Source organism: Ahaetulla prasina, chromosome 4 (genome assembly GCF_028640845.1).
Source record: "Ahaetulla prasina isolate Xishuangbanna chromosome 4, ASM2864084v1, whole genome shotgun sequence".
NCBI classification, from domain to species: Eukaryota; Metazoa; Chordata; class Lepidosauria; order Squamata; family Colubridae; genus Ahaetulla; species Ahaetulla prasina.
The window spans coordinates 28,644,204-28,663,444 of NC_080542.1; the positions used below are offsets into that span (position 1 = coordinate 28,644,204).

General features: G+C 37.6%; 1 protein-coding gene across 2 annotated transcripts; it reads right to left on the minus strand.

Moving 5' to 3' along the window:
* Nucleotides 1-5,889: 5,889 nt before the first annotated feature.
* Nucleotides 5,890-18,122, minus strand: LOC131196776 (serine protease 27-like). 2 transcript variants are annotated; one of them, XM_058180055.1, is made up of 6 exons: nucleotides 17,639-18,122; nucleotides 14,754-14,780; nucleotides 13,835-13,997; nucleotides 10,659-10,930; nucleotides 9,380-9,549; nucleotides 5,890-7,968 (listed from the first exon to the last, which is right to left on the minus strand). In XM_058180055.1, the coding sequence occupies exons 1-6, from the start codon at nucleotides 17,748-17,750 to the stop codon at nucleotides 7,681-7,683; spliced, it is 1,032 nt and encodes a 343-aa protein (XP_058036038.1). In that variant the 5' UTR covers nucleotides 17,751-18,122; the 3' UTR covers nucleotides 5,890-7,680. The 2 variants fall into 2 exon arrangements, with proteins under 2 accessions (XP_058036038.1, XP_058036039.1); XM_058180056.1 differs by lacking the exon at nucleotides 14,754-14,780.
* Between the last annotated feature and the right edge of the window lie 1,119 nt (nucleotides 18,123-19,241).

Below are 19,241 nucleotides of genomic sequence, written 5' to 3' on the forward strand. Positions count from 1 at the left end.
AAAGTAAAAAAAAAGGTTCTGATGATCGCACGGCAAAGCTGTGATTGTCAGAGCCTTTTTAAAAAAACCTTTTAAATCATTTTTTTACTACCTATTCTCCTGAACTGGTAGTAAAAAAATGCTTTTAAAAGGTTAAAAAAAAAGGTTCCGGCGATCACAGCTGTGCCACGTGATTGTTGGAACCTTTTTTTACCTTTTAAATGCATTTTTTACTACCATTTCAGGCAAATAGGTAGTTAAAAATGCTTTAAAAAAGTAAAAAAAGGTTCCGACAATTGCGTGGCATAGCTGTGATCGTCGGAGCCTTTTTTTATTTTTTAAAGCATTTTTTACTACCTATCCCGAACCAGTAGTAAAAGAATGTCTAAAAAAAAAAAGTTCCGACTCTGAGTGACACATCATCGTCGGAACTTTTTTTTTTAAAAACTTTTTAAAGCATTTTTAACTACTGTTTCTGGAGAACCGGTAGTAAAAAATGTTAAAAAAGTAAAAACAAGTAGTTCCAATGATTGTGTATCACTCAGCTGATCATCGGAACTTTTTTTTTTAACCTTTTTTTACTACCAGTTCGGTGAACCAATAGCATTTTTTACTACCAGTTCAGGAAAACCGGCCCAAACCAGTAGCATTTCACCCCTGCTTCATATATATAGTGAGACTGCTTCATATATATAGGGCTACTTTTTATCAAGAGCTTCAATCCAAAGATAATAGGAAAAGGAAATATGGAAGAGCCACCCTATTCAAGTCATATTGAACTTTCCTAAAGGCTTCTGGATATCATTTGGCTGGCACTGCTCTAACCCAGCAGTTCCTGTTCTGAATTTGAAATGGTGACAGAAGTGATGTAGTAAAACAGCTAAATGAAACCTTGTTCCATTAGAAGACATCATCTGAGGAATCTCATTTTGCCACAGTGTCTATCTCGGACTTAGCCTTAGACCTGATCTACCCCTTTAGTTGAATGAAATTGTATGATCTTGAAGTTGTAGAATGGTAGGTAGATCATACCATTTGAAAATGTAGGCAAGGAAATGCTTTTGGTTATCTTTCCACATCCCCACCCAACAACAACAACAACAACAACAAAACATGAAGAAGAAGAAGAAGAAAAAGAAGAAGAAGAAGAAGAAGAAGAAGAAGAAGAAGAAGAAGAAGAAGAAGAAGAAGAAGAAGAAGAAGAAGAAATAGATCTATAGTGACTTTTAGTTGATAACATATTGACATGTCTCTGGGAGCATTAGAAATATTGGAAAATATGTGGTGTGTATCAATTGGAAAGAAGACTGGGCCAAGAATACTTTTTAAAATTTATCCCTGGGATTGGAAGAGGCTTTACCTCATCTCCTCTTTATATAGCATCCTTGTTAGGAACAATTTAAATAATAACCGGAGAAAATACTACAAAAAAACCACAGAACCAAATCTTATTGGACTTTTGATCAACACATCTGGCTAAGTATTTCAGGTATGTTTTCTTATCACTAGGTTGGGTTTTATGGGAAAAAAAATATGCTTTTGATGAGAAAATATGCTTTTAAGGACAAAGTGCAGATGAACAGAGATTTTGCCAGGTTCTTGGTACACTCATGATATAGTCATATTTTCAATTTCTTTATGAAGAAAATAAATAATTTGTAATTAGGTATGTGCAATTTTCTTGGCAGAGTTATGGAAATGGTTAGCTATTTCCTTCTGGATTTTCTTTTCAACTTCCCACTTCGTCCAACAAACTTGGGACTTCCTGGTAGCTCTAATTCCAAGTAATATCCCGATTTTTTTTTCAGATCAACAATGTATTTTCCTCAAAAAAGCTGGAGGTGAGAGGGCTTCCAAAGCAGGTTTTTGAGTGAACAAGACATGGTAAATTCCCAAAACTGATAAACAAATGAAAGTGTGCTGAGTTTTTAACGCCCCCACCCATAATTGCAGGTTTTTAAACTAAAGTTTAAGTTTACAACTGTAAACTGTATATCATTTACTAAACTAAATGTATTTGTATGTAACTAAATGTATTTGTACACAATTTGTATTTGGATACAAACTTCAGCATTTTCAAATTCAGAATATGATTTGGGGATGATATGATAGCATTAAGCCTCAGTTTTTGGCTAAAGGGACATTTGTTCACTAGATGTTTGAGTTTAGTGTGTCATGCAGACACACCCTACGAAAGAAGAGGGTTACAACCAAAAGCATTGTTTTGTTTCTAAAAATATCTGGAATGATAATAAAATCAATTCAATGTTTATATAAGGCTAGGATTGCTGCCTTGCAGTACACATAGTGAATGTAGATCAGTTCCTTTGCTTGGTCTCTGAAGATGGCAGATGGCTCTGAAGATGGCAATGCTAACATTTATGATAGTATTCGACAGTACGACTTAATCCCTCCTCCCCAGCAGGAAAATACTAATTTTCTGATAGATATTTTACAAATGTTCCTTGAATCCCAAAATTATTTTATTAAAAATAACAAAAAACAATACCAAGAGAAGAGTATATATATATCTCAAAGTTGAACTATGGAGTCTTGGTGCTATCTGAGTTTGGGTGTTTACAGGGCAAGGCAGGAATCAAAAAGAGAAGCAACCTAGAATTAAGAAATTTCCTGACATTAGAACAATTAACCAGTGGAACAACTTGTCTCCAGAAGTTGTGAATTTTCTGACACTACAAGTTTTTAAGAAAAGATTGGACAACCATTTGTCTGAAATGGTATTGGGTTTCCTGCCTGAGCGGTGAGTTGGACAAGAAGACCTCAAAGGTTCCTTCCAACTCTGTTATTCTGTTTGCTTATAGATGTTTTGTTACTAGAACAGGTAACATTTTTCATACTCAGTGCATTGAAAATGTTACCTAGTCTGGTAATGAAACATCTGAAAGATAATAACCAAGCTCAGATTCTACAAAAAGGAGGACCAAAAATTCCAGCCTTGTTCCTTTGGAGGATATAATGATACCATCATTATCCTCTTTCCACTGCCTCAGAGACTAAAAGAAATAACTCTAGGTGAAATGATTGCCTGTCCATAAGAGAAAAGATTGGTGATTTAAATTTTGTGTCATTTTCCAAGGACTACAAATTATGGCAGAGTCGTAGATACTATTCATAAGTCAGTTTAGAGTTGTCAGCAGCCTCAGATGAGTGGTTTTGCATTGAAAAATGGCAGAAGAGCCATGAGTTTCATCCTGTTAGACTGGTTTCAACTTTCCACCCAGAAGCTGCTATCAGACCCAAATCTGAAGATTAATGACTCCTATTGTAAGACTGTAAAGGGCACTACTTGGATTGAATGAAAGAGAGAAAGAGTGAGGAAGTGAGAATGGGTGGGTATTGAAGCTAGGTGGATGGCTGATGAGCTTAACTTTCTGTATATTTAAACACAGAATAACAAAAACAATATTTTCCAGGAGATTGTCTCAAGCCTGTTTTCAACTTCACCATTTGAAACTATTAGGTAATAACAGCTAGCAGAATGGCATTATTCTCATTCCAACATCTTTGGGCCATCCCAAAGAAGAATTGTCCCAAATCAGAGAGAAGTCATGTTTTATCTGGGTGTCAAAGTTCCAGGACTTTTTTGGGAAGGAAGTAGGATGGTACAAAGGTAAATAGGTAACAAAAAAAAGGAAGGAAGGAAGGAAGGAAGGAAGGAAGGAAGGAAGGAAGGAAGGAAGAAAGGGGGAGAATATGGCTGAGGAACAATATATGTCTTAGAAAAACCATCCATTTTCTATACTGCAAACAATAAATAAGTCTCAAAATATGTAGCACCATGCTGTGCATTCAATAAACCTTCAAGTCATTTCATGAAATAACTTTTCTAAGAGTGCTTGTGCCAGCAGCAATTTTGTTTTAAAAGAAATAATCTCTCCCTCTCCATTTTCAAAGGTACAGAACAGTAAATACATATTTAAAGCAGGACTAGGCAAACTGTCATTTAAGCAAAGTGTGAATTTTAATGCCCAATAAATGTAGCTTGGAAGCTCAAATAAGGGATGGAGTAGCTGTGCCTTGCTCAGGATTTTTTTTTTTTGGCCAGCCACCCAAATTCCACCAATTTATTTTGTTCTATAATAAGCAAGAATAAGATGTGATACTGGCTATCAACTTGGCCACTTCAAAAAGGGGTTGGATGAATTCATGAGTGGGGATCAGTGGCTTTTAGTCTTGATGGCAGTGGGATGGCTTTGAAGATTACCTGTGGGAAACTACTGAGCTTCCTTGTGCAATTGAAAGGCCACTGTGAGAACAGACTGCTGGATTGGATGGACCAGGAATTCTATCCAGAAAACACTGCTTCTGTTCTGATGTTCTAAGGCAGTGTTTCTCAAGTTTAGCAGATTGAATATGCATGGACTTCAACTCTCAGAATTCCCCAACCAGACTTGCTGAGTGTTTGGAATTCTGGGAGTTGAAGTCCACACATCTTCCAGTTGCCTAGTTCTAAGGTCTTCACTTCTTGCTTTTCCCTCTAATTTAATACACAAGAAACACAGCTCCAAGAAAATTTGGAATTCAGTGTTTTTTACTAGCACTTTTTAATTGAAACCTTCTAAGGATTCTGGGAAGTACAAAAATGAGGTAGGTGGACAAATATAATGAATGGCCATATCTGGCATAAAATGTTGGAATAAAAATTTCCTGAGCACATTTACACCAATTATTTCACACATTAAATTCTGCTTCTGCTTCATTCTGAACGTTCTTGATTCCAGCAATATAATTTAATAATTTTTTAAAAAGAAAAACAACCAGTGTGCTACTGGTACTAGTAGATTTTTGATCAAACTTCTGCCTAGTATGGTTTTAACTCACTAACAATGTTGGGAAATTTCTGAATGGAATTTTCTGTTGGATTTCTCCTAGTGGTGAAATCCATTTTTTTTACTACTGGTTCTGTGGGCATGGCTTGGTGGGCATGATGTGGCTTGGTGGGCGTGTCAGGGGAAGGATCCTGCAAAATCCCCATTCCCACCCCACTCCAGGGACAGGATCCTGCAGAATCCCCATTCCCATCCCACTCCAGAGGAAGGATCCTGCAAAGTCCCCATTCTGTCACCCCACTCCTGGGGCAGCCAGAAGTGGCATTTGCCAATTCTCCGAACTACTCAAAATTTTCACTACCGGTTCTCCAGAATCTGTCAAAACCTGCTGGATTTCACCCCTGATTTCTCCTGTTCTCAAAGATGCCTTGGAATTTATCCTTTTCTTCTGCATTGACTTTCTGATCTAAATTTCCTCCCCAAGATGTTGGGTGACCCTCACAGGAAAACAAAGGTACTGCAGCATCTTTGGCAATAAAATAGCTTATTTCACTGTCACAACCACCAAGCAAAACCATCTCTACCAGTAGGAGAAATGAAGCATCTCCTGTTGAATGCTCTTTGTGGTAGAGTGCATTGAAGTAGTCTAAACAAAAGGTTATAAGGACACGAGTCACTGTGAGCAAGGCCTCCCGGTCCAGGAAGGGGCGCAAGTGGCACACCACCTGTAAGCGTGCAAAGGCTCTCCTAACCTCCTAACCAGTACTATCACTAGCACTGATAATGTTACTAGTCTGGGTAATGAATCATCTGCAAAAAAAACAAAACAAAAAAACAACCAAGCTCAGAGAGCATCAAGGACTCTTCATTTCCATCCTGATCTACAAATATTCTCCTTTCTTACTTCCTGCTAGGTGTGCTGCTGCATAGGCATTTGCTATGGGCCTCTCACAAGAAGGTCCACAATAAGTGTGATGGTCACTGTTTGCCTGGCCATCTAGTCTGTTGGAGAGTGACTAGGTAGAACTGTTACACGAGGAAAAAAGTGTGCAAAAGAGAACAGTGGAGGAAAAGATGATTGCTTTTCTTGCTTCAGTTATCAGATCCTCTTGAGTTGCAATCTATTTGCATCCGTTTTCAAGTGTGATACCCTACTGATTGGTCTGGCATTATTTATTTATTTATTTATTTATTTATTTATTTATTTATTTATTTATTTATTTATTATTTAATTACCCATCTCAGTCAATGATTTTGGGTGGTTTACAATAAAAAAAAACCTACAATTAAAACAATAAAAACATTCTGAAACAATAACAATAATAACTCAAAATAAATATTGTATGTACAGCAGCCGAGATACTTGGTCAGTTAACAATTAAGCCAGGAAACAGGGTCCTTAACACATTCAGTGCCCAAGGGTTGGGAATACAGCCAGGTTTTTAAAGCCTAATGAAAGACTAAAAGGTTGGGGGCCTTCTAATTTCCAAGGGAAGGTGTTACTGCAGAAAATGCCCATCTTCTAATCCCTGCCAGCTGACATTTTCTGGCCGACAGTATCTGCAGCATGCCCAATCTACTAGATCGAATTGGATAGGTACAGAAACCCTTGGAAAAAGTCAGTCCCTCTGATAACCTGGTCCCAAGCCACATAGGGTAACAACTATAAAATATAAGGTGACAACTAGCACCTTCAATGGCACCCAGAAAAATACTTCTAACCAATGCAGCTAACACAGTAGTGATGTTATGTATGCTGTATACCTGGTACCATTTAGTAGCTGCATAAACATATTCTGCATCAGTTGAAGTTTCTGTATGGTCTTTGGAAGAACCCCATGTAATTTCAGTAGTGTAAACAAAAGATTACAAGGACATGAGTAATTGTGAGCAGGGTCTCCTGATCTAGGAATGGTTGCAACTGGTGCACAACCTGAAGGTGTGCAAAGGCTCTTCTAAGCATGGCTACCACCTGCTCTTTGAACAGGAGCCATCAGTTTAGGAGGAGCCCCAGGTTGCAGATCTATCTGGACTACTGCAACCCCATCCAGAACTAAAGATAGAAGAACTTTTTCTGCAGAGGGTTGTACCCATAGCCTACTTGCTAAGGTTGAGTCAGAGTCTGCTTTACTAAAAACTTCCAGATACTGAGATAGGATGTCCATGCATCACTCAAAGGGCTTGAGGTAGACATATAAAGCTGGATGTTTTCTGCATAATGATGATATCTCAACCACCCCCCAAACTGATGGACCACCATACCTAATGGCCTCATGTAAATGTTAAACAGAGGGGAGAGAGAACCAAACCCTGAAGCACCCTACAAAGTAAAGGCCAAAGGCTGGATCTCATTCCCTGCAGCAATTACAGCAATTATGATAACAAAACCATTTATTAAGCTGCCTAAGTATGAAATGCAGTTCTTGGATGGATATACACCAAACAAATGAGTCATAATATAAGCAGGGGCTATTGCATGCCACACATGCACCATTGATCAAGGAAAGAAGCAACTTAGAACTGACGAGAAATTGGACTAGAAGGCCTCCAAGGTCCCTTCCAACTCTGTTGTTATATTATATTATATTATGTCTACTACCCAATCTGTTCCAGGAACTGGAAAAATTGTGGGTTCCTCTGTTCCAATCCTCTACTTCAAATATTTCTGGAGCGGAGAATTCAATCCATGAAAAATGGAGGTGGTGATGGCAAGGAGAGTATGGAAATACTCCTGGAGACCCATCAATTTTTATGAGTATCACACCAAAGATGGCATGCTGAAGTGAATTCTTCATCACAGTACAGAAGGAAAAAATTGAAATCCTTTGTTTCTCCATTAACAATTCTGACAATTGTGGTTTTCTTTCAAAATCAACACAGCTTCCTAGGAGAAAGAACTGCCTTCTTTTCTTTAAAAAGTCTGCTGAGATAATAGCAGCAAAACAATAGTGGCAGCAAAGAGGGAGATGAAACTGAAACTGCCAGCAGAGGCACTGTCACTGATACTATTGTTGTTTACCCTTGACCAATGGGTGTCTCTGAGCTCTGGTATTTGACTGTGGATCCATTTCTGGTAGTACGCTACTCTTGCATAAACTCCAGGACGATTCTTCTGGGCGCATCCATCTCCCCAGCTCACTACTCCTGCAATAAACCAAAAATCTTCCATCCGGCAGGCCAGTGGGCCACCTGAATCACCCTGTGCAGAAAGAGCAGCGTTGAAGGAAAAACATTGGCAAGGATGGAAGCAAATGCTTATTATTAATGCTGCACGTGTAACATAGGATGAGGAACATGGATGGGTATGTTACTGAAAAACAGCAGAGATAAATGGTTTCTGCTACTTAGAGAGGTGCACTGAAATAGGGTTACCTGAAGTTGAAGAAATTGATCTATAGTAGATCAATTAATCTACAGGAGTTCAAATTTGGCCCTATTTCTTTTTCTCAAAATGTAACAAAATAGAAATTCCATTTTAATGGCCCTAGCAGCTGCTGCAAAAGCATGACCGGTTCGCAAATGTGAGCATGCACGCTCTTGCTTCGCTTGTACGCAACACCTCCGCGCATAGGCAGGACCTTCCACGCATATGCAGAGCGTAAAAAACAGGATGTGATGACATCCGGGCAGGTCATTCACCCGAACTGGATAGAACCGGCTGAATATCACCACTGATGCTACAGAAATATTCTAGCAAGGGTGTATGGAGATTCTCAGTCATCCAGGTCATGGTTGTCCCAAAGGTGCTTTTTTAAAAGGCAACTGGACTTTGTTTTTCTTTGAAGACGTTTCACTTCTTATCCAAGAAGCTTCTTTGGTTCTGACCGAATGGTAGAGGATGAAAGGATTTATATTCCTTGCAGGCATCTGGTCATCAGCACTCTTTCTGAGAGTCTTGGGAGTTTATCTGTGTCCTCAGGGTAACCTGAATCATGCAACCACACAGTCCTGTCAGCAGTTCCAAGAAGGTACTACCCATATGCATTATTCAGTTGATCCTGAGGGCAGAGATAAACCTCCAAGTGGCCTCAATGATTCTCAGAAAGGGTGCTAATGACCAGATGAGTGCAGATGAGTGCAAGGAATATAAATCATTCCATCTTCCACCATTCATTCAGAACTGAAGAAGTTTCTTGGATGAGAAGCAAAATGTCTTCAAGGAAAAACAAAATCCTGATGCCTTTTGAAAAAGCACCTTTGGTAATTTTGTAACCATGGATAACCCAACTATTACTGGTTTACATCTTATCATTAGATGTGGATATGGACCAAAACATAATCCAGTTTTTATCTTTACTGTACCACTAAAAAGACACATAAGAGTAAGTTGATAATTTTCTTTTTATATTTGCATATGTGTGCATGCCTTTCAGATAACAAAGAGTAAAGATTCCATATTTGGGCTTCAAAAATCAGGATAATTACCTGAAGACAGCAAAGATAATGGTAACTCTTGTATTATGATTATACAGAGTTTTGCAGTCCAACTACCCTTATTAGAATTATTCTGGAATTCAATATTGACAACAAATGAAGAAGATGTCCAAATCTCATGAACTGTACATGTATATTCTAATTACTTTATTGAGTAAAACCCAGCAAAATCTTACCTGGCAAGCATCCCGTTGTCCAGCTGCAAAGCCAGCACATAACATATCTTCTTTAATTTCTCTTGAGGCCCTGGGCTGTCTAGAGTCCTGGCGGTAGAGAGAGTTGCATTTTTTTGTGCTGATTATGGGAACTTCTAGCTTTTGTAATATATCAGAGTTCTGCCGTCCTTCTGCAAAGAGAATAAATTAAGAGATTTCATTTAAAAAAACACAATAAGGTCTAAAAACCATTAGAACATTTTTACAGTCTTTCTAGGGATTAAGGTTTGCACATGGAATTTTTACATCTGATTCTTATATAACTTAAGCTGATCTTAATTCTTGATCTAAAAACCCCATTCTTCAATTTATTATTCTCTGTATACAGTAGCTCTGGATTAATAAAAAAGATTTTTGCAACAAAATTTTGTATATGTCACCTTTGGGCCTTTATCAGATAGTATGTGAAGAAAAGAAATTACTCAGGGCAGACTTTTTAAAATATTAAATAATGGCTACTCCACAACCTTATGTGATGTTCTACATGCACGATGCACATATACACCTTGATGAAGGTATCTGTACCTTGATGAAGGTATCTTTTCTTTTATGTACACTGAGAGCATATGCACCAAGACAAATTCCTTTTGTGTCCAATCACACTTGGCCAATAAAGAATTCTATTCTATTCTATTCTACATGCATACACATGTATAAAATCATTGTACAACATAAAGTTAAATTCATTTCATATGTATAAAAATGCACACATATAAAAATGCAACCATCTTTAAAACAAAAATAGTGCCCTTGTTTGCTCTTTTGTACTTCAATCAATTTTACGCCTTCTCTTTAATGTTGCTGCTAAAATAACAGATAACTAAAAAATTGCTTTATATAAAAGATACTGAATGATGAAGCAGCAGAATCTATTGTTTTCCTTTTTTTTAGGAAAGCTCTCAGCTAAATAGGGAAAGCTAGATAGATAAGGAAGACAATAAGATATAAAATACTATAGTCATCCTGAAGGATCCTTGGTGCTTTCTGAGCTTGATTGTTTTCTTGCAGAAGTTTTATTATCCAAACTAGGAAACACCATCAGTGCTATAGTTATCATGATATAAAAAAGTCTCTCTGATCTCTTCCAAATGTGTTAGACTTAACTTCTTCTGAACCATGGAGACTTGGGAAACTACAGGTGATGAAATCATATCAGAATGTTGCCCAAACACACCAAATATAAATATTAAATATAGTAGTAGTTGAAGTTTCGTAGATTCACTTGTCTTTCCACATCTACCTTTGCTTCGAATGTTTCCCCAGCCAGTGACCCAACACTTCTGTCCTGGGTGGAAGTGGATATTAGCATTGGGGACACAGATGGGGCTGATCTGTTGGATGAGAGGCAGTCGCAGCTCCAGTTGGATAAGGGCAATGTCTCCAATCCTTGAATCCCCTTCATAGGTGGGATTGAGAATAATGCGCTTCACGGAGGCTATGATTGAATGAGGCCCTGGGTCTGAAAGCTTCAGTGCTCCAACTAGTACGGTAAAATTGGAAGGATTGTTGATCCTGAGATGCACAAAGTGAGGGGGAAAAAAAGACTTATGTATGACAAATGGAATTATTTTTGGTACAAAACAAGATGAGCACTGAACCAAAGTCCAAAAGAGATCCTTCATTGTTTTTTAATCCCTTTCTCTCTCCCTCCCTCTCTTTGTCTCTGTCTCTCTCTCTCACACACACACACACACACACAAAATTGGCTGACTCTTTCTGACTCAATTGGCTGACTCTTTCTCCATATCTGACAATTTTGCAATTTTGACTGGGATGAATGGAAAAATAGCTAGAAAATAATAATAATAAAAAATCCTGAACATACCAGTGGGAGAGGAGGGTATGTATTGGTAAACACAAGATACATACACTCTACTAGTGTAGGAGGGAGACTGGCTGAACATTTGCTAGACCAATTCTTGAATACAGCTCGCCTGTCTGGAACCCACACCTCATTTCAGACATTAACACAATTGAGTGTGTCCAGAAATATTTTACAAGAAGAGTTCTCCACTCTTCTGAATACAACAAAATATGTTATGCCACCAGACTTGAAATCCTGGGTTTAGAAAATTTAGAACTCTGCTGCCTTCGATAGGACCTGAGCTTAACTCATAGAATCACCTGTTACAACGTCCTTCCAGTCGAAGACTACTTCAGCTTCAATCATAACAATACACGAGTACAAAATAGATTTAAAATTAATGTGAACTGTACCAATCTCAATTGCAGAAAATATGACTTCAGCAACAGAGTTGTTAATGCCTGGAATGCATTACCAGACTCTGTGGTCTCTTTCCAAAATCCCCAAAGCTTTAACCAAAAACTGTCTACTATTGACCTCACCCCATTCCTAAGAGGTCTGTAAGGGGCGTGCATAAGAGCACCAACATGCCTACCCTTCCTGTCCTAATGTTCCCTTTTGATAATGAACCATGGGGAGGAATCAAATGGGAAATTAGTCTATATTGGCACAAGAGGACAATCTTTCTCCCCCCCCTCCCTCCCTCCCTCCCTCCGTGCGTGTGTGTGTGTGTGTGTGTGTGTGTGTATGTAAGTAATGCACACATAAACATATTCAATTATCTCAAGATAGAATTACATTTATAGGTTTAAAAATGCACAAATATGAAAATACATGCAACCATCAAAACAAAATTTTTGTTCTTGTATGAAATATACATTTAATAACCTTTCAAATATCCTGAAGGTTCTACTATTGATCAACAGGATTTATGCTTTTATAATTAATATTTTTTCTTAATTTTTTAAAAAAATCCTTGTTGTATAAAAAAATGAAAAAGAACAATAAAATCAGTGGGGAAAATAAAAACGTTCTTTGAAAGATAAGCAAAAGATTGCAAAAATAAGAAGTTAAAGTCTTTATTGAGTTGTTTCTTCAACTATGAAGGTTAAAAGGGCCGGGATAGCTCAGGCAATAGAGAAGCCTGTTATTAGAACACAAAGCCTGCAATTACTGCAGGTTCGAGCCCGGCCCAAGGTTGACTCAGCCTTCCACCCTTTATAAGGTAGGTAAAATGAGGACCCAGATTGTTGGGGGGGCAATAAGTTGACTTTGTAAAAAATATACAAATAGAATGAGACTATTGCCTTATACATTGTAAGCCGCCCTGAGTCTTCGGAGAAGGGCGGGGTATAAATGTAAACAAAAAAATAAAAATAAAAAAATTAAAGGTAAAGGTTCCCCTTGCACATATATTCTAGTTGTTTTGACTCTAGGGGGCGGTGCTCACCTCTGTTTCAAAGCTGAAGAGCCAGCGCTGTCTGGAGACATCTCCGTGGTCATGTGGCCGGCATGACTAAATGCCAAAGCCACATGGAACACTGTTACCTTCCCACCAAAAGTGGTCCCTATTTTTCTACTTGCATTTTTTATGTGTTTTCAAATTGTTAGGTTGGCAGAAGCTGGGAGAAGTAACGGAGCTCACCCTGTTATACGGCACTAGGGATTCGAACCTCTGAACTACCGACCTTTCGATCAACAAGTGCAGCATCTTAGCCACTGAGCCACCACATCCCTGAAGATTAAATTAGTCATGATCAAATTTTCAGTTTCATCTCAAACTGATTTAAATGCAGGATGAAATCAAGTCATTTAATTTTGCAAGTTCACCATGTGGCTGGATTTTTCTGGGCTTAGAAGCTAGGCAGGATGAGAGTTGGTTGATGGTTCTTGGATAAAAGACCCCATCAAATCCCAGATTATTCTTAGAAATTAAAAAAAAAATCAGAAGACAACAATGGCTAACCACTTATTTAGTGTTGCCTAAACCTGCAGGAATCAAGTTCAGTTCCAGGGCATTTTTATCTTTATAGTTAATATCATAGCTCTAATAATATATGAAAAATGCAAGAACTTGTCCAGGCAATCGCTTAGCGTGAAAACTGACTTGAAGCCTCCACCCTGCAAAATACAGGAAGAAATGCAGCCTTTTTTTCCTCTTAATGGCTGCAATTGTAGTGAATATAAAGGATAGTTTTAAAGAACAGAGAAAAGTTCCATTACCAATGTAGTGGTCAGATAAACAAGCTTGACCTCTGGTCAAAAAGGGGGTTTATGAAAACGGCTCATATAATTCCCATTATTTACCTAAGGTAAAAGAGGGAGGAAGGGGAGCACATTCAGAACTGGTAACATTCTGTTAGTATAGTTGTTCTAATAAAGAATAGTTTCAGATCTACATGGTGTCTGTTTCTTAGTCTAGACTGCAATATATGGCTTACAGCCTTTATTAAACAAGAAGTCTAGTTTAGAAGACTGCCTGTGAATTCCCACACAGGCTGGGAAGGCTCTTGGAGACCTTGGAAGGCTGCTTTGAAACTCTGCCAAGAATTCCCCCCCCCCCAAGAAACAGGATCAAAAGATAACCAGCAGATTGTAGAGTGCACACTTACAAACTAAAACAATGTGAGGCTGTGATGATCCACCGATCTGTGACAAGAGAACCACCACAGTGATGTTCCCCATTCAACTTGATGCTCACTTGCCAAGGCCACTCTCCATCCTGGGAATCGGTACCCCCTACAATCCGGTTCAGATATCCCTGTTTTCTACAAACTAAGCAAAAAAAGAAAGATTTACTATTCCTGTAGAATTACATGGTGTTTCCTAGTTATTTGGATTTTAGATTCTTACTCTTCTATCATCTTGGAATTGTGAAAAGATCTGAAATTTAAAAGATATGAATCTATCAATTCTTAAGTGTTTTGCTGCCCTATGGCCAACCTCTTCTTCCTGACCATAAGCCCTATTTCTCCTTACTCCATATATTAATTTTTTTCCAGCTTTAATTTTTACTTCCCCTTTGGGCCCTCTCCTCTAAACTATGTTTAGCCAAAAACCTTTATCCCTAGTCTGTTTTTTATTTGTCCGCCCATCCACTTTTTCTTCATATTTCACATTGCCAATCCAGGAATCAGGTTTCCTCTTCCAATCTTGTTCCCCATCCAGCCTACATCATATTTCTTAAAGAATCCTTTAGGTTCCTTCAACCTTTTAATGTATTTCAGGAATCTTTTTTATGTATCTCTTGAGCTTGGTAATGACTGACTGGAACACATGTGGAACACATGACTAACAACATTCCATAAATGACTTTGATGGTTAGTAAAGGCAATATTCAATATTTTTTCAGCTTTAACTGAAGTAAAATACAGCAGTACCATGATTTCTATTATGTAGTTTCTAGATGGCTACTCTTCACAGAACATTATATTTGTTCACATCCCCTATATTTTAGTATTTAGTGGGATAATCTTTCTAATCAGTAGCATGCTAACAAGTCAATATGCAAGAGATATGACTGATGCTCACCTCTGGTGGCATAGCTTGGTTCAACATCTAAAAAGAAAGAGATATATAAAATCATGAGAGCTACAGCTTAGATTGCTATTTTAATACAATTGAAGTAATTTGGAAACTTCAGTCTAAGTATCACTTATATTTAACCTACTTATATTATTTATTTCATTTATTTATCACATTTATCTGGCTGACTATCTCATAGTTGTAACTTTGGGTGATATACTATTAAATCCTACCTAAAACGTGCCTACCATTCCTGTCCTATTGTTTCTTCCCCTATATATATATATATATATATATATATATATATATATATATATATATATATATATATATATATATATATATATATATATATATATATATATATATATATATATTTTCTGAGGTTTTCACGGGTGTTTGTATATAGGTCTTTGGTTGTTCGGGTTTTCTCCCGTGTAAAATTGGAAGTGTCTTGGCGACATATATATATATGCTTATACTACCTTGTTTTCTCCTCATATATATGTTTATATATTATATAATCTTTTGTGTTATGCTTATGTATATTGTTATGACAAAATTAAATAAATAAATAAAATAAAATAAAACAAAAAAGCACTTTTAAAAACCATTAAAAAAACCTCATTAAAACATAAATATAAACAACACCATGGGAGAGTACATTCAACGTCTTCAATACATTTCACAAAGTCCCTATTTCTATCGATCACCCAACCTTGTGGGTCACTAAAACCAGGTTTTAAGTGATTTCCAAAAAGTCAGTGGGTCAGAGCCAATTTTACCAGGGGTTGTGGGGGGGGGATCCAAAGGGTGAGTGCAATGGCAGAAAAGGCTTGTCTTTTGGGTTCCATCAAATGAAACTTCATAATATAAAGGACCCATAATATTCCCATTCATCTGGAATTGATGCACTGGGTATATGTAACTGCAGAGAAATAATCCCTCAAATAACCATGCCACACAGGGATTTAAAGATCAAAATCAGTACCTTGAATTGAACCGAGAAGCAAACTGGCAACTAATGCAGGCCATGGAACAGAAATGTAAGGTCCACTGAGGAGTGCATATAACTGGTCACACTGTGACCAGGGCATGAATAACTGAGAGTAAAAGTAGTCTTTGACTTATGACCATAATTGAGCCCAGAATTAGTATTGTAAGCCTTGCTGGTCATCAATAGGACACCAGGTGTCCATGCCCGATTTTACAAACTTTTATGCTTGTTAAGCAAATGCCGTGATCATTAAATGGATCCATTGTCTGCAAACAGGCTTTTTGCTGGAAACTGGAAATAAACACCAGTTTCCAGCAAAGAATGTTGTAAATCACAAATGGTCATTAATGTGGGTTGATTATAAAGTGCCCCAAAATGCAATCATGTGATCACAGGAAAGGTTTAGCCATTGGAACTTTGAATCCGGATCACAAGTAGCCCTGGAGAAGTCCACCATAACTTTGAACAGTTGCTAAGTGATCAGTTATAAGTCGAGGATTACCTCTATATTCTACAGGAACAGGCAAACTGGTGACCAATATGAAGTTGTGCAAAAGCTCTCCAAGCCACCCCTGACACATGCTCTTTAAGGAAGAATTGTGAGTCCAGAAATATCCCCAGATTGTTCATAGAGTCTGTTTGGGGAAGTGAAAATCCATCCAGTAAAAAATACAGTAAAATCTCAGATCTGGAAGGTCTTCAAACCCAAGTTATTCAGTCTTTCCAGGGTTGAGCTGAAAATTGCTCTTCTCCATCCAGACTCTCATAGTCTTCAGGCATTAAGAGTGGGTATCAACAGTTTAATTCTCCAGGGGGAGAGATGTCATCATTGTATCATCAGCATACAAATCATATTCATCCACAGTGATGGATGCTTTCACACAGAAGCTTAAATCAGAGTTACCAAGAAGTTTGGATTTTAGATGGTTCAAACATGAACCATCATGTTGTCATTGGTTTTGTCAATGACAATGAAGATAAAATAGTTCAGAACAATAAGAAGGTCCACAAAAGTTGAATACTGTCATAAATTCATTAACTGAGAGCCAGGTTGACTCATTGGGTGAAACACCTTCTTTTTAAAGTTCTCTCTTTTTGGACAACAAACATTAGAACATTGACATACCTGGCAAACCTAACCCAACAGACAACATAACCAGTAATACCTCATTTGTGCCCTAGGCCTGTCCTTGCATGACCTAAAGTCTGTTCCTCCCTGGCAAAGTTTCTTCTAAGAAATTGTTGAGCTTCCTCTTATAATGGGGGTGCTATTTGATGGCTATCTCCTAAATTAGGCTGCCTCCTTATTTAGTCTGGATGGTGACAGTAGGAAGCTTTGAGTTGCCCTAATTGCCTTTAAAAGTTTGGCGTGGAGCTCCTGAAGTCAATTCTAATTAAAGTGTTGACTATGACAATTAAAAGAATAATTAAAACATGCCCATAGAGAAATCATATATCCCACAAGTCCATTTCATTAAGTACAAATATAACTGTAATGAAATCAGATTTAGCTGTTGCGCTGCTCATCTCAATTACCCAAACCTTCCAACCAACCCCCCCATCTTTTCTCACCTTGTTTTTAAATATCTTTCATATTAGTGCCATTGAAAATTTAGTAAATCCTTTCAGAAGCTTAGTACTGCATTTTGCCAAAGAGAAGAAAATAGAGGAGAGGACAGGAAAAGAAAAACCAACAAGTCAGGTTGCCTCTTGAAAAAAGCATGGGATGAAAGGAGAGGAAAGGAGAGGAAAGGAGAGGAAAGGAGAGGAAAGGAAAGGATTGAACCCTGGTGGAATTTTGGCCTTTACTCTAGGATATTGCATATTGCTGGGTCTGTCCCATCTGTCATTAGTGAGAAACATTTGTTTGTACTGGAAATCCATCAATACTTACTTGTCATCATTTGCAGGAGGACCAGTAGCAGCAATCTTCTCCCTAGCCCTTGCTGGTGGTGGCCCATAACACCACTGCAGATTTCTTTGTCTCCTTCCTTCGTTTTCCTCATACACAAAAAGGTAAGATGTGGTACTCTTACAAAATAAGAAGATTAATTTAGGCTACTCAGACTTTGAATGCTTATATACACACACACATGCATACACACATACACACACCCCAGAAGGGCGTATTCTTCCTAGGAATCCTGCCAGATCTTGGTATTTGCCTGCTGGGATAGTTACGAAACCTGCTGAGTAAATGTAACTTGACTATTGCTTCCTTCCTTTCAAGCTACCCATTTCCCTATTTCTAGGTCTATTGTCCCATCAAGTCAGTCCAACTACTGGGATTTTTTCTGTGCCAATCATCTTCTATATGACCCTAACATGAACCTTCTTAAACCCAAATCTGATCAATATACACAGTACAATCTATAGATGTTTTTTCCCCGCCTGCAGCTAGGAGTTCCTCTATTTTTTCCTGGCTTCTACAGGATAATCAATCAGTCAGTTGCCATCCTTTCAACTTGTCCAACCTTCCTTTTCTTCCAAAGCTTTCATGACTCTAGTATTACCTTTAGGATAGAATTCAAGTTATTTGAAAAGTAGCTGAGATGGGTTCTTGGTGATCTTCTTTTTTTGTTTCAGAAATTGATAAACACGATCTATAATCAAATGGTATAGAATAGTCTATTTTTAACTATTCTGTGGCCTCAATAATGACTTTATTGATAATTGTAGTCTTGTATCAAGGTATCCTAGAATAGGTCCAACTAAATTCTAATAGATTTCACTTCAAAGCAAAATCTGGGGGCATATATAGGAATGTTCTGTTAACCAAATCTTTATAAGCTGCTTACAATATGTGGAATAAATGATGAGATAAGTAGTTTAAAAACAAAATAGTGATTACTTGTCTGCAGTTTCCAGCTCTGCTAATAATTACCATATCATCTATGACTATCTACATCACTTGAGCTTTAGTAAATAAGGAACCTTTTCAATCTCAGCCCTTGAAGATGGGACGATTGCTTACCCAATTTAATGTCTTTTAGCAAATTAATTCAAAGATTTGATCTGAATATCTGAATTAGGATGATTCTCTAAACCAAATTAATGATTTGAACAGGATTTTGCCTTGTTTACATACCCCTAATATCATCTATATGGTTGACTCAGCCTTCCATCCTTTCAAGATCGGTAAAATGAGGACCTAGATTGTTGGGGGCAATATCCTGACTCTGTAATCTGCTTACAGAGGTCTGTAAAGCATTGTAAAGTAGTATATAAGTCTAAGTGCTATTGCTATATATATTTAACATCTTTTTCATTCCTATGGCATGAAAAATGAAACAGTAGTCAGCATTCCACTTATTTTTGAAGCAAATCTTTATTTATATTACAGTAAGTATTCCAGTAAACTTTTAGTGGCTTGATTTTCCTACTACTTATGTTTTTGTAAAGTAATGCAGCCACTAAGGGTTACAATTCAGGTAGAGAATTTTTACTGGGGTAGAATTCTTATGGAGGAAGAAGAAATGGGTTACTCCTACCTAGCT

What these genes read in the sequence shown, in the direction of transcription:
- LOC131196776 (XM_058180055.1), bottom strand. Translation starts at nt 17,750, where the DNA reads ATGAGGAAAACGAAGGAAGGAGACAAAGAAATCTGCAGTGGTGTTATG. An exon ending in GCCTCACATTGTTTTAGTTT is followed by an intron (nt 10,931 to 13,834) that starts GTAAGTGTGCAC and finishes TGTGCATCTCAG; the next exon opens with GATCAACAATCCTTCCAATT. An exon ending in GGGAAACATTCGAAGCAAAG is followed by an intron (nt 9,550 to 10,658) that starts GTAGATGTGGAA and finishes TTCTCTTTGCAG; the next exon opens with AAGGACGGCAGAACTCTGAT.